Here is a 27,015-nt window from a genome sequence, read left to right as displayed (position 1 = left end):
TGGATCTTTTGAGTTTGGGCCTCTTGATTAATGTTACAGATGGGCTTTTCAAATTGAAATGTAAGATTACGGTCAAATCGAGGAATTGACTTAGTGGGTCCAATATTCAACATTAAATGGGATCAAATTTGTCAATCGAACATTTTTATACATAATTATTCTTTGTTCAAAATGTATTTGATTGCGGTCGATTGACTCCACGCAAATACACTAAGCACCACAAATGCGAAATTACACCAAGCAACTAATCGATTGGACACTATTATATTGTACCAAATAATGTATAGGACATTAGAAATCCTATCCATATCATCCTATCTTCTTTTACCCGGCCAAATAATCCGGACAACCAAACATGTCCGAGAATGATTTGACATTGAATTCAAATAGCGACCGGTTTTGCTTCTCAAATTCTACGTGACTGAACAAAGCAATTTTATGACCAAAAAAAAAAGGAACAAAGCAATTTGCTTTCATGAGGAATGACATCACTGCCGAAAAGAAGAGTACAGAAAGGGGCTTGGCTACTGTCCTCGCCATGGCTACTAGCAATGAATTGAGATGCAACATTTCTTTCCCATAATCACGGCATGCTCTGTGGATGCGTTTCTTATTTTTACGTGCTGGTGCCGGTCTGCGCCAAAATTGAACGGATGGACTGAATTGACATAAATACAAAATTTTTATGACTCAAGTGACAAAAAAAAAGGTTTGGGATTGAATTGTCACAATTGTAATAGGTTTATGACTTTTTTGTTGACCGGTCTGTAATAAATGATAAAAGAATTTTTTTTTTCCCATAGATAAAGAAGTTGATGGTTTGAAAAAGAAAATCAAATGAACATTGGTAATCAACTCCAATAAGAGTCGATGACACAAAGCTAATTGGTAATTTAATAAAAGGAAATGTTAGTAATCACCCTAATTAAGATTAGTAAGCTTTTACGGAGAAAAATAGGTGATTAAAATATTAATAGAAATAGTTTCTCACTCAGAACTAGATTACCATGTTAGACACACATGCATAATTTGTATTGGAACAAGTCTACATGTTAAATATTACTATAAATTGCTGCAACAGAACAGCTTATAGCTACTATACAAAACTGAAGGATAGTACAAGTGCCTTCCGCTTACATCCACAAGAAGACGCCGTCCCTAAATCTAAAATGAGCCGGCCATTCTTGTGTTTCATTACGCGGTCTCTTCCCTCTGCTCTGTCCCTTGCTTGATATTACCAATGTCGCATGCCCCTTAAACCCCATTTCCCTCTCGTGTCCTCAGCCAAAACACAATCTCTCTCTCTCTCTCTCTGGGTTTGGTGTTTGTCTGTGAAGTCCTTTTCTTGATCATGATGGAGAGAAGGGTAACGAACAGGGACTTTGCAAGAGATCACAACAAACTAAGCTCGTCCATGGGCCTGCAACAGAAACTAACCGAGAGCAGGCGACTGGCTGCGGTCGCCAAGCCTGAGCCAGCCCCCGACCTCACGGACTTCATGAACGACATGTTCTTCGGCACTGCCAGCACTGAGACGAAGGCGTATGATTTGAGCGGGAACCTGGGGAAAGATCAAGATTATCAGGAGGATGATTTTGACAGCAGCACCAGGAGCAACAGCAGCAGGTTGACTCAGGCATGGCTAGAAGAGGCCAGGCAGATGGTGGCCACTTCGCCGGGGAGGTGCGAGTCGCCCTCTCGGCTCGTGGGGTCGCCGAGGTTTGCTGCGGCAGCTCAGGGCAGGCTCTCTCCGTCTTCCAAAATTGATAGAAGAGACCCCCTCTCTAGATCTGCTAGGAGGTACGTGTGTTTGAAACTTTGAAAAATGATAAACCCTCCATTTGGCATGAGGATATGTGAGACCTCAACACAAGTAAGCTTCGTAGTTTGGACATCCAATTGAGTTTCTAAAAATTTGATTGTGAGTATTTTTACTTTTAATGGTACTCAATTTATAAATAATGGTTACAAATATGATAAGTTGGCAATTGTGATTCATGGTACTGTATATCCAAGGGTCAATTAAGGATTGAAAAATTCAATTGTTCCACAAACCAAATGAGAAGGATGATTATTGTTGGGTAAATGTCAGTAAATGAAAGTTTACTCCAAGATAGCCAGGTTACTCTGCAAACAAAAATTCAGTAAGAAGAATTCTAAAGTAAAAAAAAAAATTAATTTATGAAACGAATTGACAGACTTATGTCTTGTCTGGATATTTTGAATTTGTCTACTTGACTCTACTCTCAAATTACAGAGATACGTTTATATTTTAAAATGAGTAATGTTATGTATAATAAAAATCGATATATATATATATATATATATAGAGAGAGAGAGAGAGAGAGAGAGAGAGAGAGAGAGAGAGAGAGAGAGAGAGAGAGAGAGAGAGAGAGAGAGAGAGAGAGAGAGAGAGAGAGAGAGAGAGAGAGAGAATTTGTTTGCACGTTCTTATGATAAATTTCTAAAAAAAAATTGGGTCTGCACATTTTTAATGTCTATCAATTTATAAATTGATTTCATAATATCCGTTTTGTGATTCTATAAATGGTCAATAATATTTATTACCTTTAATTCGTTTTATGTGATGCTTGAACTATTTCTAAATATTCAATATATTTTTTTTGCGAAACGTGTAATCAAACCCCTAAACTATTGCAACATGTCCAAAGTTCCTATATTACTGTGAAGTTGGTGGCGAAAGTCCCGACATTTTCAACATTAACATTCTCGGCTCTCATTATTCAACAATTTTTTTTGTACTATTGGTTCTTTAATTTTTCTAAATGTCACACTTCAATTTTTAATTCTTAATAAATGTTTATGACTACCATTTAGCAAAGTATAATGTTGAACTAACTCTCTACTTGTAGAATGTTGCTAAGCTATCGATATGTAAACGGAATTTGATGTAATAGTAAGACGTAAACTTTATTTTGAATGTCAAAAGAATAATTTTATTATATTATTACGAGGTCGCATGTTGCGGTACTTCTTACATGACGGAGGGAGCGGTTAACTTAACTGTCAAACTGTCAACTGTCAAGCCTCGACACTGTGATCATCGAGTCCGACTGATCCTCGCTCTCCTCTTCGAGCAGGAACAGAGCCGTGGACAGCTTCAGCGGCGAAATTCTCTCCAAATCCGTCAGGCACGGCCGGAACCGATCGGAGACCCTTGATACTCCGCCGGACTCTCCTACGGAGCCGTCCTCGCCCGCCGAATCCGTCCACAAGTGGTTCTCCAACATCCTCCAACCCCCCAACGCGAACGACTCATCTCAATCGCGACACTCTGTCAGCTCTGACCTGCCGCCGCCTCAGCTTCTTCCGCTGAGGCAGTCGACGCACCGGAGGTCCAGATTTCAGAGCGACCCCTCTGCGGCCCAGCCGCAGGCTATTCCCGCCCCTCCTCGGCGCTTCCGAACCCCAGTGCTGTCGCAGGACGTGCAGCTGCTGTCTCCGCCGAAGAACTTGGTTGAGTCTGCTCACCGGAGGTCGATTTCTTCCTCGACGTGCTCGGTGCCGGATGATCGGGTCCTGTCGCCTCCGAGGAGCCTCGTGGAGTCAGCTCACCGGAGGTCGGTGTCGTCGTCCACTTGTTCCCTCGATAAGATCGCGCCGAAGGCGATCGGTAATGGGCGGTTGAAGGAAGGCAATGGAGCAAGGAAAGTTGGTGTTAATGGATTTCTCAAGGAGCAGAGAAGCAAGATTGGGAAGATCTTCAATGGTGAGATCAATGCCAGGGCCAAGATTGTTCTCTCGGGACCTTCAAACAGTTAAGTGTCTTTCTATGCTTTTTTCTCTTTTTTCCCGTTTTTCCCCTATGGTTCCATGACCGATGGTTTTCGTGGATAAAGATTTTTCCCGTGAATAGCGTTTTCTTGGCAATACTTTTCTTAGTCCGATTCTAGAACTCACTGATCTATAGGAAGTTCCATCTACTGATGCGAGATCACGATGCTAATTGATTGTCTAACACTAATGTTAACACTCCACTTGAGAGGAGCTGGACTTTGACATCACATTGTATTACACTAAGCACTCGGGTGATGTTATACTACTTAATACTGCAGATGTTAGTTATTGGAGGATGGGTGCTTACTTCCGTTAACAATGATTGAAGACAAGCACAAACTTGTGTGAGCATGATCAATCACGTTTGGTTTGGTCACTCCCGGACCGACCAGGCTTGTCATTTTAGAACTTTGCTTAGATTTGAATTGTGCTTGTATGAAATCGTCTGGGGCTGCAGGTACAAGTTCTATGATAGCTGCAATATGCTATGCATGGCTTTTGGAGAATAGGATGAACAAGAAGGGAGAAGGCAATGGAGGAGGGTCCATTGCGGTGCCCGTGATGAACGTTAGGAGAGCGAGGATGTGGAAGCAACGTCAGGCTGCTTGGCTCTTTCACCGTGTTGGTCTTGATGCCACCTCCTTGCTTTTTGCTGACGAGGTACTTGCTTTTCCATTGCACCCCATGTTTGCTCCAACGGAAAAAAAAATGGTCTAATTACCAAAGGAACGTTAGTGTTTACAGTAAATCCTTCCCTGGAGTTTTGTGCTTACTCAGATGCTTTCTTTGGGGCGACTCTTCTGTTTCCTGTGGCTCCCAAGCACATTGCTAGATAGACAAAACATAGAACAAATAGATAACGAGAAACTTTTACTAGCCCAATGCAAGTAATGTGGTTGGAGAATATATGAATTCTCTTTCAAGCAAAGAAGTTAGTCACTGTGTAAAAGTGGTTCTGGTTATTGCTGAGTTTATTATTGTCTTTAGATAGGGTGACTTTGCTTGGAATTTCGACATGGCCAATTATGATAAATTCTACATCAGAACCTGTATGCTCAATATCCGGCCTATACCATGTCCATCTGCTTTGTGGATTGCTTAGACGAAGTAAGATGTTGTTTCTTCCACTTGGTTTAGGTGGATTTGGAAAGTCTAATGATGGCTGGAAAATTAAGCATCCTTGTGGTTGGGCAAGATGTCCTCAAAACGAATGGTGAGGTCAGTGCAAATCAATCACTGTAAATCATCTTTAGGCTCCAAATAATTGCCATTTTCATTCATTGCACTTCAGAAGATGAAGATATCTGTATTTTACTCACTCTCTAAGTCATTGAATGTCTAGGTTGGATCTCAATGCACAGTTCTTACAGATAATTACTGTGAAGAAGCTTACGATCTGCTCGAAACTGAAGTGCTCAAGAAACTTTTGGCGAGTAAACTTTAGCCCGTTTCTGTAGAAAGCTGTGTAATCTTTGTACAAAAGTCACGGCTTAAAGCTTTTCTACAGAACTCTTACCATCTTCCCTCTTACAGCTGGCGGGAATACTGCTAGACACTCAAAACCTAAATGCAACCGGCAAATTGTCTACTACAAGAGATGCTGAAGCAGTACAGCTGCTACTAGTTGGCTCAGCCCCCAATTACAGAAATACTCTCTTTGATCAACGTAAGCCATATGTACTATCAGATTTTTGAGTGTCTATGAAATGTGTTCACATACTTGGTTTCATGGCCCCTCATCAGTGATGCAGGATCAACAAGATAATACCTTTACTGAGGCCTTGCAGCAAAACTACGGGAAGCCTCCTAATGGGAGTAAGGAATATATACTCATAGAGTCTTTGATCTGATTTACGGTGGTAAATGCAATTTTGCACGAAATTAGCACCAAAATGATCTTTGCTTTTATGGTAAAACACCACAGGTAGTTCCATTACTGGATCTAAGATGGACCATAGCGTTCCTGAAAGAAAGTCTACCTCTGTCCATACCAAAGAAGACATTAAGAAAGGTCCGGAAACAAATCAGCATGATGCTAAAACTGCAAAAACTGACAGGTTATCCCCAAAACAAGGTGAGACTTTACATAATTTTGTTTTCACGTCGAGAAAGCAGAATTTCTGTTGGCATCTCGTAATCTTCGGCTGTTTGGTGCATGGTCCTCAAATAGTACCAGTCCATTATTCCAAAGTTTGTGATAGGTATCGTCCGATTCGTGCAGATAAACAGAGTCCAAATCCTGTACAACCTCCAAAAAAAGCATCCGATGCTGGTCGAGGAAAGAATACGTTCTTCCTGGCCAGGTGGTTTGGTTTTGGTTCAAAATGAATGGCCGGTGAAGTATGATTGTTTCAAGGAACTCTTACTGAATTGGAAGTCAAGATCGGTCTCCCATATTGCTGATGAGCAAAATGGGTAAAAAAGTTGGTCCCTCCAAAATATTCCTTTATTCTTGCTTTAGGTCTCATTATGGCATGAAAGCGTACTTATATAAGAGATTTTTTTTTTGTTTTTTTACATAAGAGATTGAAGAAGTGGTAAAGGAGCTTTTTCGAAGACTAAAGACCACTGTGGTATGCCATCATCTGTAACATCAGTTATTCCTCCTAATGTAGCAGTCTTCTGTTTGCCATTGGAAACAGAACTTTTCCTTTGTGGCTGTTGCTTTGTCGTCACTTCTTTGAGTAGCTCCTGTTGATCTCAGCTCATTGTGATGTTCTTGTCTGTGGAAGATGAGATCATACCAGATGAACATTTGTTTGCGGATCAACCGCCATAATTCCTGAGAAATATATTGAAATCCGGTGCTTCGCCTTGCTGTCTGTTGCTACAGATCGGGAAGATGTATATTTACAGAGTATACCTTTATCAATTTCTTTAAAACACATGAAGCTACATTACTGTAGTTTTTTTTAACTGAGAGTGTTTGTTTCATTTCCAACATTGTTTTTCATTTTTTTGCTTTGCACATGCTATCGGGAAAAAATTGCCCCTTTTCCACCCATCCTCAATCGTCTTTATTCTTCCCGTCACGGCAGGCTATAGAAAACCCATCATGCTATTGACATTTATTGATATTTACTTATGTTAGCTGTAAGTTGTAACTACTCACCGGTCTTCACTCCATCTAGGCATTCTCATTCTGAAAGTGACTTCATCTTTGACTGTATACATCGTCTGTTTCTGCCCATAAAATGGGCAGCTGATCCTTTCGGAGCTTGGATAAGGAAGTGACTGCTCTATTTTATTCTGATTTAGGAGAAGACTTTAAGCCTTTGAGATGATGCCGGTCAAAAAGTTTAAGCCTAGATCATTACAAGTATCAATCATTATGGCGGTCAATGTTGTGTACAAGGCTTCGCCAACTAAGTTGGCACTATTGACAGAGCCAAAGGAAATTCAACAAAAAGATTAAGAAAAATAAAAGATACCAGCGAAGTTTTTTATGGACGAAAATGGTGTCAAATTTGTGTTGACGGCGGGGTGGTTTGTTCTGTTAGAAGTCATAATTTCCTTTTGCTTCTAATTATCTTTTTTTTGACCGGCTAGGACTTAAATTCCATTTGGAGTACATTTCTCCCCATGTTCTGTCCTTGAATGCTTATCTGATTAACCAACTTCCATTGTTGTTAATTAACGAAAGAAAGCAGAAGTAGTTATACCTGTGTCGTGTATTCCTAATGCCGCGTTAAGGTAATCCTAACCAGTAAAACTTTACATGCTGAAAAAACCTAACCAAGAAATTAGATAGATCATATACAGATGCGTGTAGATGGCCTCAGCAGAGTGCAAAAACAGGGAATGAAATGAAAAAGGCAGCACATCATAGGAAGAGCACATGTGCATGCTCTTTGCAACGCTTTAGTCTGTTTCGTCATCATCTAGAGGAGAGAAGCAACTTGCTTTGCCCAGTCACATGCATTAGCATTGTTTTCCAGACACAGACATTCAGTAAGTTATTGACCTATTTCCAAATCTTGTGTATAAAAAATATATATGGTTGCAGAAGGGCATACATATATTGGGAGACAGAATCTTTTTGGAACCCAAAAAGAAAAAGAAAATATTTGCTCACTTTTCAAGATCAGATCAAGAGAGAAAGAGAGGGGGATAGGCTCCTCTAGATGGGGCATTATTGGGCATGTAATTGATCCAATCTTTCTTGTCCAATTATGCCCACTTGTTCCTCCCCAGCTGTAAGTTACCTCCAAGCTCTCTTCTCTTGGCCCCGCCACATCTAATCCTCTCTCTCTCTTTCTCTCTCTCTCTCTATCAATCCAATCTGTATTCTCACCACTCCATGTTGCTGGTCCATAACATGCCTGAAGACCCATACAAATTCTTGGCAAATCTAGCTTTTTTCTGGGGACCTTGACAATATACTCAGGTTTGGCCTAATATGATTCCTCTACTCAACCTTCCAAGCATAGAGAAACAAGCAAAACTCTGTGGACCCACTTGCAGAAATCCCATCCACAGAACCCGAGCTCTCCGTTTGCGATGACAATGGCATTGATGCGTACGGCGAAGATGCCGAGGACACAGATATTGATGACAAAATCGGCTTGAATATGAACAATGCATGCCTTAGACCAGGACTAAAAAGCCAGTCATGGACATCCCAATAGACTTCCACTCTAAGCTTGTTAACATAGACGGACTCGTTACCTCTGAATTTCCACTGGAGGTGTTTCACATGGATTGCCAACTGCCCGTCGATTCTTATCTCCATTTCTGGTTCGATCCCATTTAGCGAACTGCCATTGCTGATGCTCCCGCCACCGAAATTCCTGTTCTTACATTCGATCGATATCTCATGGCATCCATCCTTCTCATAAAACTTAGCCCTTGTCGAGAACTTCTTTTTACCGAATATATGCTCTTTCTTCGAAACTAAAATCGGATCGATAAGAGCCGGCCTACAACCAGTCTTCCTATAAGCATCCTTCTTCAGATCACCAACAAGCAGAACAACTTCCTCATCGCAGACTACGGCGACATAGTACTCCGAGTTCGGCTCAGTTTCGCCATTAAATTTCGCTGCTTTGAGGTCCCAGAAAATGTCGACAACTTTTCCCTCAACCGTGAAGTGCTTAGATCCTTGTTTCCTCCAAAAGTACCACGGTTTGAGCTCCACTTTGCAGGTGTACTGGTTTTCTCCTTCGGGGCCTTCGACTGATACAGAGAGGCCATGAAGCATCAAATTCTTGCACCATGTGATGGTGATCAATCTGCACTGATCAGCAATCTTTGTACGGTAAACGGACATGAAAACGCTCTGGCCGGACCTTGTCACGGCAGCCTGATCATCACTCAGCTTCTCACCGGATGAAAAGCAAGCGGGAATCCCAATCTGGTCTTGCATTCTTTTGCTTGAATCTTGATTGATCAACTTGATTATGGACAAAGGCCGGCTAAAATCAAGAAGGAGCAGCAGCTCAAGAGATGAGAAAATATGGGTGCGACAGGCAGGATGAAAGGCCTATGAATATCAGCATAGAGAGAGAGAGAGAGAGAGAGAGAGAGAGATCTTACTTGCTAAAATATATTCAAATCAGAGATGCTGCCAGAGGTGTTCTTCTTGGCAGCACTTACTTACAGAAAGTTAAAAACAAAAGATTTTTGTTTGTCCAAACTGTCATAGAGATGGCAGTGACTGAGAGTTAGTGAAGACGCCCTTTTTATATCCTTCAATGATTTGTTGCCTTGCCTGATTTCCTCTCAACTGGACTTTACATCTCTCTGATATTGTCTTCCTATTTAATTGATTTTCTTTTTTCTAACTAATTAAGCTAGAGACAGCTTTTGTGAAACCAAGGTGTTTTCTTTTGCTTCTGTAACACTTAAATTACTCTTTCCCATGCATGTTGAAAAAGCAGAGACGCCATTTTTTCACCGGATTTAAAGTACAGTTTATTGCGTTTAAAAAGAAAAACCAAATACAACTCTGCTAAGCATGCCAGGCACATGATATGTTTGGAGAAAAAAATTAACAAATATGACCAGTCAACACCTAGTTTTAAGAAAAAAAAAGTTAGAGGGAAAGGCGGAGAGAGAAACTCTGTTACTTCAACGTGGGTCTTCATAATTTTCTATGATTTGAGTTGAACACCAACTACAACAACGTGGAAATGCACTTTTAACCTTTTTTTCTTCGAAAACGGTGTCTGAGCGAGGAATTTAGGCCCTAGTTAATAGCAGTAGTAGTGGCAGAAAGTGAGAAGTCTGCCTTCTATGGTTCTGCAGGCCATAGATTGGGCCCAAATCTCAGTCTTTCTCTGCTTCTCACAGCTCAGAGATAAAGATGGGGCAAGTGATTAGCAGACGAAACTCACCACTCCATGTTGAATAAGGCAGGTTGTGAAGGTCCCATCTGGCAATTATTTAAAAAGTTCCATCGTGGGACTGAACAAAAAAGATGGCATCTTTAAAGAGTCTCTGTTTTCTTTTTCGTCTCGGCCAGTTTTCAATTTGTAGTTTCTGAGATAAGTATTTCCCAGATAACTTAATCAAGAGCATTTTCCAAACAGAAATTGCACGCCCTTCTCAATACAAGAATGAACTTTGCAATCAGAAGCCAATGATTGGTGCTCCAAGACCAGGCATTTCATGCACATCTTTAATGATGATGAAGTATAGAATCTAATTACATGCAGAGAATCATGCCCTTTTCTTCAATGTGGTATCAAGAAAAGAGAGAAATTGAGGGTATATACAATGATAAAATGATATATGTGATTATGAGAGGGGGGGAGGAGAAGAAGTGGGCATGTTGGATCTCTATTATTTAACCAGTTGTCACAGATTACCCAACTAAGAAACAGTTGTATCAGATTGGGTGAGAGAAAAGGTGATTTCTTGCACCTTATTTGATTAGTTTGACATGGAAAGATTTGACTTCATTTATTGCCAAAGTAGAATCCTATGCGACTTTTCTTGGACTTCGGTTGTTACGTGTAAGTCCTATCATGAGATTATTTTAAAAAAAGGCAGCAACTTTAATTATCTTTTCATAATAACAATTGTATAAGAAAGACCTTTTCCCTTCTTTATCAAGAAAATCAAGAAATCGCGAAGATGAAATTAGTCGCATACCGAAAGGAAAGAAAACCTTTTCTTTACGAGACGATAAAGAGCGGGGTGTTTTATTGGGCCTCTGAATTTGATGTACTTTTACGACCTCTCGGGAAAAAAAAAAAAAACTTTGACGTTATTACAGTTGAGCTGTGAGTTGTCTGAAATCCTTTTTGGTGGGGGAACTCTCAACTGTCGTAGAAGAACTCGGGCGGATAAAAAACCGCAAGGTTCTTGATCTTGCCACTGTTGTTGATCTGGAAAGTTCCTAACTTTGCAAAGTAGCATTGTGACTTTCCTCTCGCTGGTAGCTCAGAGAGTCGAAGTACTGGAACTTTGAGTTCGAGCTCAAGCCATTATGTCATTGAGAGTTTAACGTATGTTTTCGATTTGAAACATTCAACAGTGTTTGCGTGCCTATTATCTAGTCTTTGGGAAGTGTTATTGGCTGAAAGCCACGCATGATGTTTCAGCTTTCTGCTCTAATTGGAGCAACAATACTTGCCAGGAAACATTGAAAAGAAACTAAACTATCAACGTGTACTGGATAGAGCAAAAAAGCTGCACATGTTATTAATTTGGATTGGATAACATAGTCTTGCTCGTGTGGTTGATTAGTTGATGTTAATGTTGTCATGCATCTCAATGAAAAATTAAACATCCCGGTGATATTTGGTCATCTCGATGGGGATCTATGTTGGTCCCTCAGTACCTAGAGATTGTCAGTTGACCGGCCGAATAAGCATTTATTATTCGACCCATTGGAGACTCTTTCACCATAATTTCTTTGTGTAATTTGCAAAAGATTTTCACCAACTTCTTTTCCTTGAATTGGTTGATCGATTCAGCAAATCATTTTTTGGATAAGAGGACCATATGGGATGGGAAACCCACCCTCAGGTTCTAGCTATGCAGTAATGCAATTCCTGCATCAAACTTGAGAAGCCCGAACAAAGTGCGTAGCTTATAATGCTATGTGAAAAACGTTCGTGATTTTACTTATAAGCATCTTGTAAGGCATCAACACACAGAATGAAAGGCACTGGGATAAGTTAACGCCAGGACACTACGGCTGTTCTTTTGAGTTAATGCTACTTATGATCAACTCCATGAAGTTGCTTGTTTTTGTACCCTGAGCAGGAAATGCCCAGGAAAGAAGAGAAAATGTGAATCAGCCTAAATGGTTGCTGACTCGCTATGGCACCTATGATGGTGGTCTGAAAGAAATTTTGCAAGTAAGGAGGATAGTGGCAGACATGGGCGTTATAGCTAGGTTCCTTTAGAAGGCATGACGATCTATCTTGATTCCTTGGATTCTCTCTCCATGTCATTGGTAGGCTCTGCTTATAATTTGGAGAAGCAAGCTAGAGCACTCCTGTGCCGATACTAAATTTGCAACCTTTCCGAGTCGCAGAGCAATGCCAGGTGGAAAATCGACAGCACGTGCAGACAAAGCTGGCTGCTAGTGAAGTTTCCGAGAGAATCCTTTGGGACACCAAATTCGTCTTCGGTGTGTTCTTGCGACCTTTTTTAACCATTGTTGTTATCTATTATACAACCTCTAGCCATTTCTCATACTTGGGACAACATAAACATCAAGAGTACTGCCCTGCAAAAAGGGAATCGGTTTAAAATTCTTTTTCTCATGATCGGTGATTGCTTCATCAACTGATTTTGATTATGCATTGCACATGTTCCTCCCTTTTGTGGTTCCTTTCTGATGGATTCAGGCTCGTGTTGGAGTTTCACCAGACACCATATTCAGCTAGATTCACTGTAGGATGTTCCTCTTCTGGAGGAATCATCGAAGCTGACTTCCAGATACTCTTGCAAAGATTTTTACCTGAACCAGTGAGTGAAGGATTTGACACTTCCTAGGGCACAAGGGAATTTTCATGCTGTCACACATCACGTATGTGCCCGTAATTTCTAACTGTGAATCGGCTTTAGTAACCTCTGTTTCTTTGCCATGTCCTTTGAAGCACGAAAAAACAATGAATTCCCAAGATATCCAATCACAGCCATGTTATACCAAACTGAAGTTGATTTTGTAAGTGATGCATAATTAAATGCCCAATGTGTAGTACTGGGCCACATCCAAGATTTAGAAAGCGTTCTACTTTCAAATTCTGCTGATCCTTAACATTAATACTACACAATTTGTATCCGTGGTAGTTGATTAGAGGGAAAGACGCTCTGATACTGAGTTTATGCTAGATATCGAGATGTTTTGCTCAATCTCCTTCTGAAATTTGATTAGGAGATTCATTGCAGTGCTAGTCAGGGTTTTGTTTCTGATTGTCTGATGATAACTCTGCTTAAAGAAAAGCTAATCTTATGTGAACATACTCATGTATGTCCTATCTCGAGTATTCTGCAAGCAGGGAGCGATATGCCCCATGTGAAGGTAATGCAAAGAATTAGAATAAGCTCTTGAATAATGTACAGGCATGGACGTTCCAACTTCGGTCTTTCAATCGAACTGTCACAAAGTTCTACTAATCAGCATGATCCTCCATATGTACTGATGAAGCGGTAGTCATGACTACTTGTTTTTATGGCAGAATTTCTTGTCTTTCTGCTTTGCAAGTAAGATGCCTTTGATATGGCAATTTCTGGTGCTAATGAAACCCTCAACAGACGCTTCAGGCTAGTATGACACGGCTGAGGTGGGCTTTAAGCCCCACAAGCCAACTTAATCTACACAGAGTAGGTTTCCTTGTGCTTGCTGTCATCAAGGACATGATATCCTCCTTTATTCAGCAGAGTCGCTTCTTGGTTCTATGTAAGTATCTCGATCCGTATCAGGTGAATTTTGATCCACGCATTTTTGCGGCGGCAGTTTTTTGTTACTGTGGTCACACAGAGACCCTTCTTGGTGCTTGTTGGTTGTGTTGCTAAGGAAAACTTGCAGACACCCAGGGTTTTCTTGACATGCTTATTGACATGTCATCCTCTTCGGTCTATACCGAAAGTCACTCGTTGCTTGGTGATGCTTGGGAAGCATCTGTCTCACCATCTGAGCGTGGCCTTCTTTCCAGAATCTGCAGAATTCTAATGGCAAATCTTGGTTTTTAGAACTGTCGAGGCTTCAGTCACCCTAGCTAATCACAAGGCAATTGCCCGAGAGGAACTTGGTGAGCCTCAGTGAGCTCGTGAAGCAGCCAACGTGTGTACCAGAGTTGAATTACGTGGCGCCAATGGGAGGCTCAATCGGTTTGGGCTTCTTGTGGGGCACCAGGGCACCATCATCAGTCGTTTCACACTGGCTCCATGAACCACAAAAAAAAGCGGTAGATGGGTGATCTGCTGCACAATATGAGCCTCAAAAGTGAGCGTTCCATTCCATAAGCCAAGAGAAATCAACATATAAAGATCAAGTCTAAAAAATTCTCTTTGGTTACAATCTTGGGCGCCTAGCTATGGAAAATCAGGTCCAAGATTGGCCATGATGGTTTCTCGAAGACCCTGAAAATAAGGGGAAAAGAAAATCTTGCTCACTTGGTATAATTCACCTTTGCAAATCATTGAATATTACTGGTCGAATCAAATAAAATTGATATAAGGGTTAATAGCACGAAAAACTCCAAACTGGTAAATTTATCACAAACTAATTTTTTGACCACAAAAAATCCTAAACCGTTATATCTATGATAAATTTACCCCAAACTAATTTTCTGACCATCAAAAACCCTGAACCAGTACACTTGTGATAAATTTACCCAATGTTAAATTAAATTAATATCACGAAAAATCACAAGTCGGTACACTCGTGACAAACGAATGATGTACCTATCAACTGCCATGTGTCGTCCAACTTCGAAATTTGACATAGGGTAAATTAATGAAGGATAAATTGGGGTTTTTCGTTATATTAACCGTCGATGTAAAAAAAAAACCGAGCTATGAATATTTGTCTGCGAAGAGAGGGGGGAGGGGTGGGCAAAGCGGGGCAGTGCACACGTGTCGCATTTCCAGCCAGGTTGCACGGAAACCGGGTGCAACCTGCTCAACCCAATCCCTCCCCGCGTTCTCCCCAGAGAAGGAAGCGTGAGGAATGGATGGCCCTCTTTGATTTTGCAGAGATAAACCTTCTCCTTCTCTATCCTCGCTCACTCTCCTCTCTCTCTCTCTCTCTCTCGCTTCTTCAGCCCATTTTCAAGCTCTCTGCAGTTCGCAGAGCCCGACAATGGCGATCTCTACCTCGGCCTCGTCGAAGCTCATCTACCCGTGCCCCGCCTCCTCCTCCTCCTCCTCCTCCGCCGCCGCCGCTCCGGCCCGCGCTCTCCCCTCCACCGCCGCCGCCGCGGCCATCTTCCGCGCCAAGCTCGCGCCGGCCCGGCTCTCCTCCTCCTTCGTCGCCCCGTTCGCCGCCCCCGCCTCCTCCTCCTCCTCCGCCGCGCGCCTCCGCCGCCGCGGCTCCGGCGCCTTCACGGTCCGCGCGGCCCGCGGGAAGTTCGAGCGGAAGAAGCCCCACGTCAACATCGGCACCATCGGGCACGTCGATCACGGGAAGACCACGCTCACCGCTGCTCTGACCATGGCCTTGGCGGCCATGGGGAACAGCGCGCCCAAGAAGTACGACGAAATCGACGCCGCTCCCGAGGAGCGCGCCAGAGGTATCAATCTTTCGTTGTCGTCGTGGGGTTGTTGGAATTATCAGTTTATGCGGGTCTCTCGGATTTTCACCAAAAGAATTTTTTTTTTCTTGCGAATTGCTTCTGTGAGGGTGTGAAATTGTATGGACTTGTCTTTAGTGGTTAAACATTGTGATTGCAGTTTAGTAATTATCTTGCGTATTGTGTGTTAGAGGTTTAGTTTGAGGGGGATGATTGTAACTGAAGTTGCTTAAGAAAACTAGGTAAAAATAATTGGGGTCGTTGTTTACATAGTGGTCAGGTGATGTCGAGACTGTGTTTAAAAGTGCGATAGATTGTTTCTCATTGAAAAGAGAAAGTATATTACTTGATTATTGAGTTTGATGTTCGAGAGATGAAACGGTTGAAACTTTGTCTGTGGAATAGGTATCACCATCAACACCGCCACTGTGGAATACGAGACTGAGAACCGCCACTACGCCCACGTCGACTGCCCCGGACATGCTGACTACGTGAAGAACATGATCACTGGTGCTGCCCAGATGGACGGTGCTATTCTTGTCGTTTCGGGTGCCGATGGCCCGATGCCACAGACCAAGGAGCACATACTGTTGGCTAAGCAAGTTGGTGTGCCCAACATGGTGGTTTTCTTGAACAAGCAGGACCAGGTTGATGACGAGGAGCTTTTGCAGCTTGTAGAGTTGGAAGTCAGGGAGTTGCTCTCTTCCTATGAATTTCCTGGTGATGATATCCCCATCATCTCTGGTTCTGCCTTGTTAGCTTTGGAGGCTTTGATGGCAAATCCCAGCATCAAACGCGGGGAGAACCAATGGGTCGACAAAATCTATGAACTGATGGATTCTGTGGATAGTTACATCCCCATTCCGCAAAGGCAGACTGATCTCCCCTTTTTGCTGGCCATTGAAGATGTGTTCTCGATCACTGGTCGTGGTACCGTGGCTACTGGTCGTGTTGAGAGAGGTACAATCAGAGTCGGAGAAACAGTGGACCTTGTTGGTTTGAGAGAGACGAGGAATACAACAGTTACTGGAGTAGAAATGTTCCAGAAGACGCTTGATGAGGCAATGGCTGGGGATAATGTGGGTTTGTTGCTCAGAGGTATTCAGAAGATCGATATCCAAAGAGGGATGGTTTTGGCCAAGCCCGGAACTATTACCCCGCACACAAAGTTTGAGGCCATAGTGTACGTGTTGAAGAAGGAGGAGGGTGGTAGGCACTCGCCTTTCTTCGCCGGCTACCGGCCCCAATTCTACATGAGGACTACTGATGTCACCGGGAAGGTGACTTCAATTATGAACGATAAAGATGAGGAGTCCAAGATGGTTATGCCCGGCGACCGTGTTAAGATGGTGGTCGAGCTAATTATGCCCGTGGCTTGTGAGCAGGGAATGAGGTTTGCTATCAGAGAAGGTGGAAAGACAGTGGGAGCGGGCGTTATTCAGGCCATCATTGAGTGACACTGGAGTATGCTTTGGCTTCGCTGCTTAGTTCTTGACTCTTTAAGTTGATTCAATCAGTATACCGTCAAGTTGTGGAACCAATGAGAATATGAATGTCATATATTTTGCGGTTTTGCCCCATCTTTGCTTTGCGAGAAGGTGTTGTAGTGTAGTTGGACGATTAGTTTTCTGATAATCCAGAACTTATTGCTTTCTGCTGTGTCTGTCATCTTAGCGGCCGCTGAGTTTCTTTGGCCATTACGAACTATTCCTTGTTTGTGGAGTAGATTCTTGTCGTTTCACCTTGGCCCATTCTTGTCATCAGTTGCTACTGTCCTCGCCTTTTTAGCTGAAGATGCCCGGTGACGATTGTTCACGATATTGAATGCCTATGTTCATAGGTTCTGGTGCATCATGCATCTTCATGGAGGATATGGATCCTTTTTCTATTATCTTAGCAAACTGCAAGCTCTTATGAAATTAGATCAGTGCCCTGAATCCTTGGTTTTATGTGTTCGGGATTGGGAATTCTCAGTGTTTGCTGTTACAAGGATGGGCTCTTGCTACAAGGAATATATCGACCTTAAGCTCCTACATACATAGCATTCGATGGTCAAGGCAAAACCCACCGGTCCCTTTGTAATTTGCTTAATTTTTGTTGAATCCTTTGAAAGCAAATGTTACACATACTTCGATCACGGATTGTTATGTAGACAAGTGACTAATCTAATATTTGGTTGGAGTAATACCTGGCCTTGGAGAGAGTTCCTCCATAGCACAACAAAGTTAAAATTTTTAACTGGAGAATGGAATTTAGTTTAGAATAGCTTTGGAGCTGGAAAAGTTTTCAAGAGGCTTTTCACACAAATGAAATCTATATACTTCCTTTTTGCTGAAGAAATAAGTTACACTGCCTGATTAAAATTCAATAACGTGTGCCATTTCCAATTAGCACAAGTAGTTGTCCCGAGATACATAATTCATAAGCTACTTTCAACTATCAAGCACCAGGATCAGCAACCACAGCTCGTCACTTGGTAAAGAATGCGCAATCGCTAGCACCCGACAATAAAGGGGGGATAACCCACGAGAAGAGGAGATCTTAGAAAATGGTTGAGGCTATCAAATCTTGAACGAATGCTGCTCTCTGCCTTCTTGTTCCATAGTCTTGTCCCTCACCTTCGTCCGATGAAGCGCTGCACGGAGAGCATCAGTTAGTAACTTTGGTTTTATTCTGGGAAATGCAGATGGAATACATTATCATTAACAGCGCTATTGTCAGTCTGTGCCCAGATTATCCTTGTCAGCCAATGATCTCTTACTAAAGATTAAGCGAGAGAACAAGATGATGGGCTCAGTCCTTAGTTCACATGGAAAATCCCTTTTATTTACACCACACCAATGCTTCCACAATACTAGGGATTGAGCAACAAAGATAAGGAAGTTTCGGTTAACCATTAAAAAGAAAAGGATGCATCAGATGCTCTGAGGCGCTGGTGATTTCGATTGTGCTAAAAATCAACCTAAACGAGATTTGCCTTTTGGAATTATGCCTATTTCTCTAAGCTTCCACTTCCCGGTTCTAACTATACAAAGGCTGCAAATTACGAATTGACGAGAACTTTGGTTCATATGCTTATTTAAATTCCCAAGATGCATCCTACAATCATCGAGCGAAAATACGTCAGCAAGTCCAATCAATTGTCGTACACCAAAAGAAATAGCCAAGCACCATTTCTGCGTTCTGATAATACGAAAATACCGATTCTAAGGTATCAATTTTGATCATGAAAAGAGCCTTCGACGAACTTTTTAAATCCATGATTATACTCTTTTACCCTGTCACAAGTGTGTTTATCACATGCCTACGCAGAACAGACAGCTCACAGTATTCTGTGGAAAACCGTACCTTTTTGCATCAGAAGCAGTTGGTGAATCCATAGAAGAATCATCCTCTTGTTGAGCTTGATCGGGATCTGAGAATGGTAAATTGTGTAGGAAAGGTGTGAGGAGCGGATCAGGTGTCATCTCAAATGCATTTGCCTTTACATGCGCTGAAGACCCAAGAAATGAGCTAAGCTCCCTGCTGAGAGATGCTGAGCTAGCAGTCCAGAATCCAGACTTATTGGATCGTTTCCTCCTCTGCAGAGTCCACATCAATACATTACTTGATAAAACTTAAGAGGATCAGAGTACTTGAGTACGAAGTGCATGCACCGAATATTATAATAAGAAGATGTGCAGAAGATAAGATGATACCTTTAATGAACTAGTATGATCTTCTATGAAATGCCTGGTGGCATCTTTTCCTAAATTTGCCGCACAGAGAGGGCAGACCTGAAATAGCAGGCATTGAAGCAATGTGTCAAAATGCAAATTCTAATTACATTTGGACTGTATGAAGCACCATAACTTGATGAATTTCTATGTAGCTACTTCAGAACTGCCAAGTTTGCATGTATGTATTGTTTCGAATCAAGGTAAGATGAACAACGCATATGGCAGACCCGCAAATTCAGAGTAGCAAAAAGAAAGAGGAAGTACCGCATTTTTCAAGTCGAAGCAGTGTTCATTCTGCAAGTGTTTGCAGAGAATATTTACATCAATTTCCACGTAACAGAAGGGGCAGGGAAAGAAAGCCCTGAAGTCATCATCTCCTTCTGAATCATCCAATACTATGTGATTATCTGTCACAAAAAGATGAACAGAAAAACAAGAATTGAATGTTATATGAATTAAGTATAGAAGGGAGACACCAATGGATCGCAAAACAGACGAATTCATCAGGATTTTGAAAGATAAAATAAAGAGAAATCATAACTTGGAAAAGGACTGCTGTATTTAGAGCAAATGAGGGGCGAATCGATTACTCTCGATGCTTTATCATAAATTAGATTCGCATGTTTTTCACCTAACCTAGTAATTTTAGGAGCTTTCAAGACTTCCAACAACCTCAGATAAAGACCTTGCTGTACAAGGACTAATTATAGTCATAACGACCTTGCTTTACACGAATGAGATAAACAGGTACTCAGAAAGCTTTTAAAGACTCTCGAGTACCCATGAGAAGGAATTAATCTTAGACTTTCCAATCAACGGCAATTAATGCAAAGTTAAAGCATACAAGAGCACTTGCGTTAGACTAATTAGACCAAGCCAACTGGACTCAAAACCCACAGTTGAGCAGGCCAATCGAGAACACACTCCTTGTCCTAGAACGGTTTCAAAACCATCCGATTGAAGAAAAATCTCTACTAATCCAATCTGTCTCAACATTGCAGCCCAAAACCAAAAAAAGCTGCAAGATTTTGCTATCTTGAAGGAGCTCGCTATCTGCAAATTGATTGCATCCAAACAATTCCCAAGACCTCCAGCTTCAGAAAAGAACTAAACTACTCAGACAAAGTAAACCTTCTTGAAGAAGCAAGAAAAGATAAAAACAAAAAATTAAACGGAACCAAAACAACCCAGAAGCTTCTTGCTTATTTCTTTCTTTATCCTTCTGCTTTTTTTTAGAACATATAAAGGAAACCCAGAAGGCAGATAAGCGAGCTCAGCAAAGGAGTACCATAACGAAGCCCAGAAGCATGGATGGCAGAGAGGCGGTGCTTGGAGGAGCGAACGCGCGACGACCAGAAGTCAACGTCCATATCTTCAGCTCTCTCCGGCTAAATGCTGCCGGGCCTCGTCTCGCCGGGACACGCCGCCGGATTCCGGCCAGGCGGGGAAATGGGTCTTCGGTGATCCGGGGAGGGAGAGAGAGAAAGGGACGAGAGAAGGATAAAGGCGCTGCCTTTCGATTATCGATCAGCTGAGGAACGAGCGTGTGTGAGTGGTGTCACTCCCCCCCCCCCCCCCCCCTCGTTATATTTTGCTCGCTCTCCTTCTTTGCAAGAGCGAGGAAGGAAGGATGGCTTCTTCTCTGAAGCTCACAGGCTGAATAGGAAGCCGACACGTGGCGCGGTGGCAAAACGCTCCTTGTTTCTTTCTTTTTTCCTGTGAATCTTGACCCGTAGATCGACCAAGTTCTACTTATCCTACCAACTTTTGTCTTCTTCTCCTCCTCCTCCTTCTTCTCCAAGGTAAAGTCAAGCAAATGTCCTGCTGAATTGCTTTGGAGCTGGAGATCATTTGCATATTTTCAAGAGTTTGTGTGGTTCGGAGCAAAAGTTGATAGCCGAAAGCTTCTGATTATTATGTGTGCAATCGTGCGTGTGCGTGTGCGTGTTGTTTTTTTGTTTTAAATTTGGAAGAGCTTAAAAAGTAGGCTTTGCTGATTCTGATTTGCATTTTGACCGGTTGGAACTTTTGGCCAGTGGAGGTGAATCAGCAACTGTTCTTTGTTCATGCAGCTTTCTGATGAGGGAGAGATAGCTTCTCGACGAAGTTCTCTTTGGGCCCATCTTTCCATGTCGATGGGGTCTCTTTCCGGCCAATTTTTTTCTTGAAAGAAAAAGGCAGAAAACAAGAAGAACATCATCCACCATAAAGATAAAAAAAGGCATGACTTTTTTGTCACATGACGGCATTGGGTGTTTGGGTGGTTTGGTGTCCATCTATTGTGCTCAGCAGCAATGCCAATATATGATAAGATTGATTTACTTAAATGTGTTTATGAAATGAACCGGGGCATTTAGTAATGAGCAAAGTTTAGGACTCGATGATAGCCTGCAATATCGATTGATGAACCGGCTTTGTAAATTGGTCTTTGTAACTTAGCATTTCTTGTCGATAGAAAAAGAATTAGAATTTCTTGAAGTTTTAGCGAGTGTGTCTAACATGCGTCTGTATATAGGTAGGCTATTGGATTAGATGGCGATTCGATAGTTTAAACTTTAAATTGGCTTAGTTCAATAACTCGGATACATGGAGTGTAGAGATGTGACGCATTTGATATGATGGATTTATAGAGATGACAATAATGGGCGTGTCATTAGAAGATATTGTATAGTTCCCCTGGCATGAGTGAAACGACTTGAAATGGATTTGGCACCACATAGAAATCATTTGGAACTTTAGCATAGTGAAAAGTCCTAATCTTATGTTTGGTTCATCATTAGAATAACGGAACGGGCATTCCTTCTACTAAAGTAATGGCCATTCCCTAGCTTGCCCATTCCATTCCAAGTCTTGCCAAATATATATTCAATGACAACGATTAATAATAACTAACCATAAATTATTAAATAAATTAGTAAATACATATTACAAATTAAAAATTATTGTCGATGCAAATTAAATAATAAATTTTTGAATTAAAGCATGCTCATAGTTGTGGTTATTATTGGCTATGTCTTTATTTTTAGATGATCTTCTATTGTAAATTTATCTGATTAAATACAATTAGTAAGATAATGTTCTATAATCGATTTGTTGTATTTTAGAATAATGTCCAGCAAATAGTCATTTATAGCAATTTGATAACATAGTGATGCAGTTTAAATTTATTGAAACCTCCATTCCGTCCAATTTCATTTCGTTTCATATCTTTCATTTTTTACAATAAGCACGAAAGACTCGTTATTTTATTTCATTCTTACTTAAATCAAACAAAAAAATTAAGGTCCACGTTCCATGCCATTCCATTCCATTCCATGTTGTCGTTCCATTTCAATGGTGGACTAAGAAATCAAGATCGGGAGGGGGGAGACAAACATTTTTTTTTCATGTAATTGTCATGCACAACATTTCTTTTTTAGGAAAATTCTTCTTTATTTTTGCCCGTATAATATTGTATAATTTTTTGGAGCCGCCCACCATTAGCCGCCTCCTAAATTCCGTACTGAAAATTAGCCTAAAAAGGTCAAGTGGGCATTAATGAAGGAGTTTGGATAATAAAAATGAAGAAAACAATACGGGTAAGGAAGGAAGAGGGTGACAAAAGAGACAATCTAACCGAGAAAAAAAGGCACGCGGTTAACACGTTGGACAAAAAGTTATATATATTAAGAAATAATTGCACAAATGATCATTAAAGCTTGGTCGAATATACAATGTCGTTCCTGAATTTTTAATTTGTTTAATATGATATATGAACTTTGGTCTAATATTTAATACAGTCCTTGAACCTTTCATAAATGTTTAATCTAGTCCATATATTATATAAAAATATTCAACGTGAACCTTTCATTAATTCGAGTTCAAGAACAATATTGAACATTTTCATATAGTTTAATGACTAAATCAAACATTTACCAAAAATTCAAAAACTATCTTGAACAAATTAAAGGTTTAGGGATGACATTGCATATTGTGCTAAAGTTCAAGGGCTACATTGAACAAATTAAAAGTTTATGGACGAAATTGCACATTTGACTAAAGTTCAATGAACATTTATGTCATTTTCTCTATATATTAATAGTGCATGACATCTAGTAAAGTATCAAAGAAACCTAATACGGGAATTAATTATCATTATTATCATCATATCTACGAAGACCCAAATAAGAAAAGATGGTAATGGGAACAACACTGTTTATTCTCTAATCAACAATAATCGATTACATTTTAGGCAAATATGGGTCAAATGGGCCATTTTGAGGTGGCCTTCTTAAAGAGAAAGCTTTTCAAAGGAAACACGGAGGCAATATGAATGTGACACACCATACGTACCTTTCAGCTAGACATTGACATGTCCATTTTTTTAGATCGATTAGAAAGACACTTGTGTTCCACCACCCGAAACATCTAAGTTGTCCACTATAATGTCAATTACAGTTGTTTAGATTATTTGAAAATCAAAGTGGGCCTCTGCCAAATAGATTGAGCCTAGTGATTGGATAAGCCTGAAAAAGGCCCATTTTGAGGAGGGACGGGCATAGCTCCATCACTTAAGGAAGCAGCCTTTCCTTTCATCTATCAAGGCAACACAGAGAATGTATGTAGATCAACAAGAATATAGCCCTCTCGAGACCGGGCCCAAAACCAAGGCCCCTACCGTCAAATCAACTTGATAGAATGTGTTCATCATAAAAATCATAATAGTACGATTGGTCCACAGATCCCATCAATGGAATGTGTGAAGGGCTCATCGATCACGACATTTCAATGGGCACAGCTTAGGTAAAGTTCATGATACGTAGCAATGTGCGATTAACTCGAAACACAAATCAGAGTCAAGTAGGATCCATCGACCAAAGGATAGCTGTAGCAAAACGGTCGGACAGTAGTTACGAATCATCCCTAGAGTAGTGTGAGAGTCAAAATGCAATTAGGGATTCTTGCAGAGGAAGATCGGGATGCATAATGGAATGACCCATTAAAGGTACAAAATGAGTTAAAGTAAGGACATCCCAACACGTCACTTAGCACATTCAACATGGACATACGCTATGAGCAAGAATCGCACAGCATCGAGAGACAAAAAATCACGAAGAGCTCGGCGGCACCTAATTTTTTACCAGGGATTGACCGAAATTCAACCTCATCAGAATTTCGATCAAAGCCAGGTTACAATGGGATAGGTGTTTTCATGGCACTCAATGATGCGATGGAGTAGAGTTTGCTATTTTAAAGATATTGCAAAGCAAGTCAGAGAGTTCTTTGCCCAATCAGTACAGCATCGTATGTATGAAACGATGTTACGCAGTAAAGAACTCAGTGGCCGGAAAAAGGTCTTCGGCGACGCAGCATACTGAATGGAACAAATACCGTGTACAATAGTATAACTCAGTTGGCTGGCATGGACATGTATCATCATGCAAGTGTTTCTCTGTGAAGAAATTTGGCGGGCCTGCTAACGTTAGTTACGTTTACTTCTCTCTCTCGAAAGCTGTTCGAGTCGATCTTTTTAAATCTCATGATACCTATTAAAATAGTGGCTTCTGCTGAGGAATTTCCAGTTCTTGTTATCAGTAAAAGTTGTGAGTATAGTTAGGAGCTAGCTCAGGTTTGTGTCCAGGATAAAGAGAAAAAGCTTCGGTTTAAGCATGACAATGGATGTATTTGTTCTTTTTCCTTGATATAGAGCAAAGAACAAAGATTTTCCATGAGCTTCTTTGATGTATATAATAGATGAAACGGCAGCTTTTATAGTTAGTCCATCATGTATTCTAGTTTGGAAAAATCGCATGCTTTTCTACAAATTCTTGTCCAATTTGCTTTTTCACTGATGGTCCAGAGAGAGATGAGCTCGTATTCTGCTCTCTGGAATTGTATGGCAAGATGCATGCAATATCAAATCTTTCTTGCTCATTCTCGATTGTTCAGAGAGATATTGCACTGCAATACCCTAATATCGCCTTTTAAATCGAAAGTTGTGGTCTCTGTACATCACAGTCAAAAGAACCAGAAACTCGCAATTATATAGTGCAATACAATCGTGATTATTGAACTTCAGGAAAGCGAAATGCAACAACCTACTCGAGATAGGCAAGATCACACAAACAAAAGAGAAATAATTATGGACATAGTTTAGCTTATTATTTGATAAAGATTGATAGTTCAAAATCTGCTGATCATTGTTTGGCACAAACTAAGAGCTCATAAAATTCCGCTTCACCCTCTACATATCACTATTTACCGAGAATTCGGTGGTAGCAAGTACAAAGCATTATTTACATAAGTTTCAATACTCACACAGCTACTGAGCATCCATAACTCCTTGCATGCTCACTATCCTATATCAAATCACTATGGTACTGGAGTAACTACTCTACCCAGAAATCACTCTTCATCTCTTCTTCAAGCTAATCCTACCAAAATAAGGCAAATAAATGAAAAGAAAACAGAAAACAAAAGGAGAAAAAAGTAAACGAAGTGGAAACTACAAAAACCAACACATTGTAGTACTAGTGGGTTCGGACCAGGAAAGCTCAATTCCCCCTTGCATGGATTGATTGTTATCTCCAAGCACACTTCATGACAATTCTTGAAGTCTCGAGATGACTACCATCTCTGAGATCACCGAACGATAGCTCCAACCTCCATTCACCTCGAGAAGGCCACCCCCGGTGGCCAAAGCTGCACTGGTAACAGCAACAGAAGGAATAACATCGTCATGACTGTCGTCCATCTGAATCTCCATATATGAATCCGTTTCTGCTGGGGCAAGAACAGAAGATGCAAGTAAACATTTTTATAGAGGAAGGTAGACATGTATATGTGAAGTTAGTGCAGAAAGTTTCAATGTGGGGAAGGAGTCAACTGTTGTATTGTAGTGCACGCATACTGTACAAGTAAAGAGACTGGTGTGTGTGGGGGAGAGAGAGAGAGAGAGAGCGAATCTTGATTCCCGCATGCAAAAACGGTACCTCTTTAATGGAGAGGGCACGTTTCCAAAGAAGAAAAAAAGTTTGGAAGAAGGAAAAGTGGTGGGGGTGTGTTTGTTTTTCTTTGAAGGCAAAAGCATGTGTGCCCTACAGCTGAGGCTTCGCTTTTCAAAGGCTACCACAATTTCTTTCAAAAGGGTCCTTTTACGTAATGTTGTGGGTTTGTTTGAATGTGTCTCGCTTTTTTGATTTGATTCATCTTTTGGTCGGATTTTTTTGCCAAAGTAAGTTTGATCTCGGTATAATAGGGTTTTGCTTGCATAGGGTTTCTTTTGCTGATTGTAAAAGTTCCTTCCTTTCTCTTAGGGACTGCTTTTTTGCCCATTTAAAAGAAATGCAAGTTTTTATAGTATCTCGTGACAATAGTAATATCTTCTCAATTCGGTGGAAATTATCTTAATGTACGCAATAACTAATAAGTTTTGGTGACTTTCGTCATTGAGATACTAACATTTCAAAATAGATATGGTAACAATCATGATTATAAAATAAACATTTCAAAATCGAATGATGTCTTGCACATATATTATCAACCATTATCCATATGTCTATATGATGTGCGAATCACGTATGTGCATGTATGCTTGTATGTGTGTGTACCTAAGAGACGGGAACTATATTAAATAAAATGGATGTCATCCTAATTATGTCCACAGGGTTTTTGAAAGTAAGTACAAACCATGGTTACAATGTCTATATTTGTATGCATACTATTTTCAAGATGAAATGTAGTTCTTGACTCGATATTATTCTAACGAAACTAATTTTTCATACATGAGATGTTTGAGTGATGGTTTCGTGCGTGTCACTATTTCT

The 27,015-nt window shown here is 40.9% G+C and overlaps 4 protein-coding genes across 5 annotated transcripts; 2 read left to right on the top strand and 2 right to left on the bottom strand.

Annotated features, from left to right (window-relative positions):
• The first annotated feature begins 3,085 nt into the window (after nucleotides 1–3,085).
• On the top strand, nucleotides 3,086–6,616 carry LOC115690899 (uncharacterized). The gene is made up of 8 exons (XM_030617401.1): nucleotides 3,086–3,778; nucleotides 4,256–4,458; nucleotides 4,936–5,016; nucleotides 5,141–5,227; nucleotides 5,332–5,464; nucleotides 5,542–5,613; nucleotides 5,723–5,872; nucleotides 6,020–6,616. The coding sequence occupies exons 2-8, from the start codon at nucleotides 4,267–4,269 to the stop codon at nucleotides 6,124–6,126; spliced, it is 822 nt and encodes a 273-aa protein (XP_030473261.1). The 5' UTR covers nucleotides 3,086–3,778; nucleotides 4,256–4,266; the 3' UTR covers nucleotides 6,127–6,616.
• Nucleotides 6,617–7,745: 1,129 nt separating this feature from the next.
• On the bottom strand, nucleotides 7,746–9,529 carry LOC115691321 (uncharacterized). The gene is made up of 2 exons (XM_030617918.2): nucleotides 9,334–9,529; nucleotides 7,746–9,212 (listed from the first exon to the last, which is right to left on the bottom strand). The coding sequence occupies exon 2, from the start codon at nucleotides 9,161–9,163 to the stop codon at nucleotides 8,207–8,209; it is 957 nt and encodes a 318-aa protein (XP_030473778.1). The 5' UTR covers nucleotides 9,164–9,212; nucleotides 9,334–9,529; the 3' UTR covers nucleotides 7,746–8,206.
• Nucleotides 9,530–14,965: 5,436 nt separating this feature from the next.
• LOC115692192 (elongation factor Tu, chloroplastic) lies at nucleotides 14,966–17,145 on the top strand. Of its 2 annotated transcripts, XM_056314464.1 has the most exons (3): nucleotides 15,047–15,117; nucleotides 15,253–15,491; nucleotides 15,897–17,145. In XM_056314464.1, the coding sequence occupies exons 1-3, from the start codon at nucleotides 15,062–15,064 to the stop codon at nucleotides 16,946–16,948; spliced, it is 1,347 nt and encodes a 448-aa protein (XP_056170439.1). In that variant the 5' UTR covers nucleotides 15,047–15,061; the 3' UTR covers nucleotides 16,949–17,145. The 2 variants fall into 2 exon arrangements, with proteins under 2 accessions (XP_030474825.2, XP_056170439.1); XM_030618965.2 differs by having other exon boundaries at nucleotides 14,966–15,491.
• Nucleotides 17,146–17,786: 641 nt separating this feature from the next.
• Nucleotides 17,787–20,797, bottom strand: LOC115691330 (protein DEHYDRATION-INDUCED 19 homolog 6-like). Its single transcript, XM_030617929.2, has 5 exons — nucleotides 20,499–20,797; nucleotides 19,475–19,617; nucleotides 19,190–19,267; nucleotides 18,840–19,072; nucleotides 17,787–18,126 (listed from the first exon to the last, which is right to left on the bottom strand). The coding sequence occupies exons 1-5, from the start codon at nucleotides 20,578–20,580 to the stop codon at nucleotides 18,033–18,035; spliced, it is 630 nt and encodes a 209-aa protein (XP_030473789.1). The 5' UTR covers nucleotides 20,581–20,797; the 3' UTR covers nucleotides 17,787–18,032.
• Between the last annotated feature and the right edge of the window lie 6,218 nt (nucleotides 20,798–27,015).

The sequence above is a fragment of the Syzygium oleosum genome, unplaced genomic scaffold, assembly GCF_021117445.2.
Source record: "Syzygium oleosum isolate NSW1041296 unplaced genomic scaffold, Sole_v2.1 Sole_v2.09, whole genome shotgun sequence".
NCBI classification, from domain to species: domain Eukaryota; kingdom Viridiplantae; phylum Streptophyta; class Magnoliopsida; order Myrtales; family Myrtaceae; genus Syzygium; species Syzygium oleosum.
This window is presented reverse-complemented; position numbering and strand designations above follow the sequence as displayed.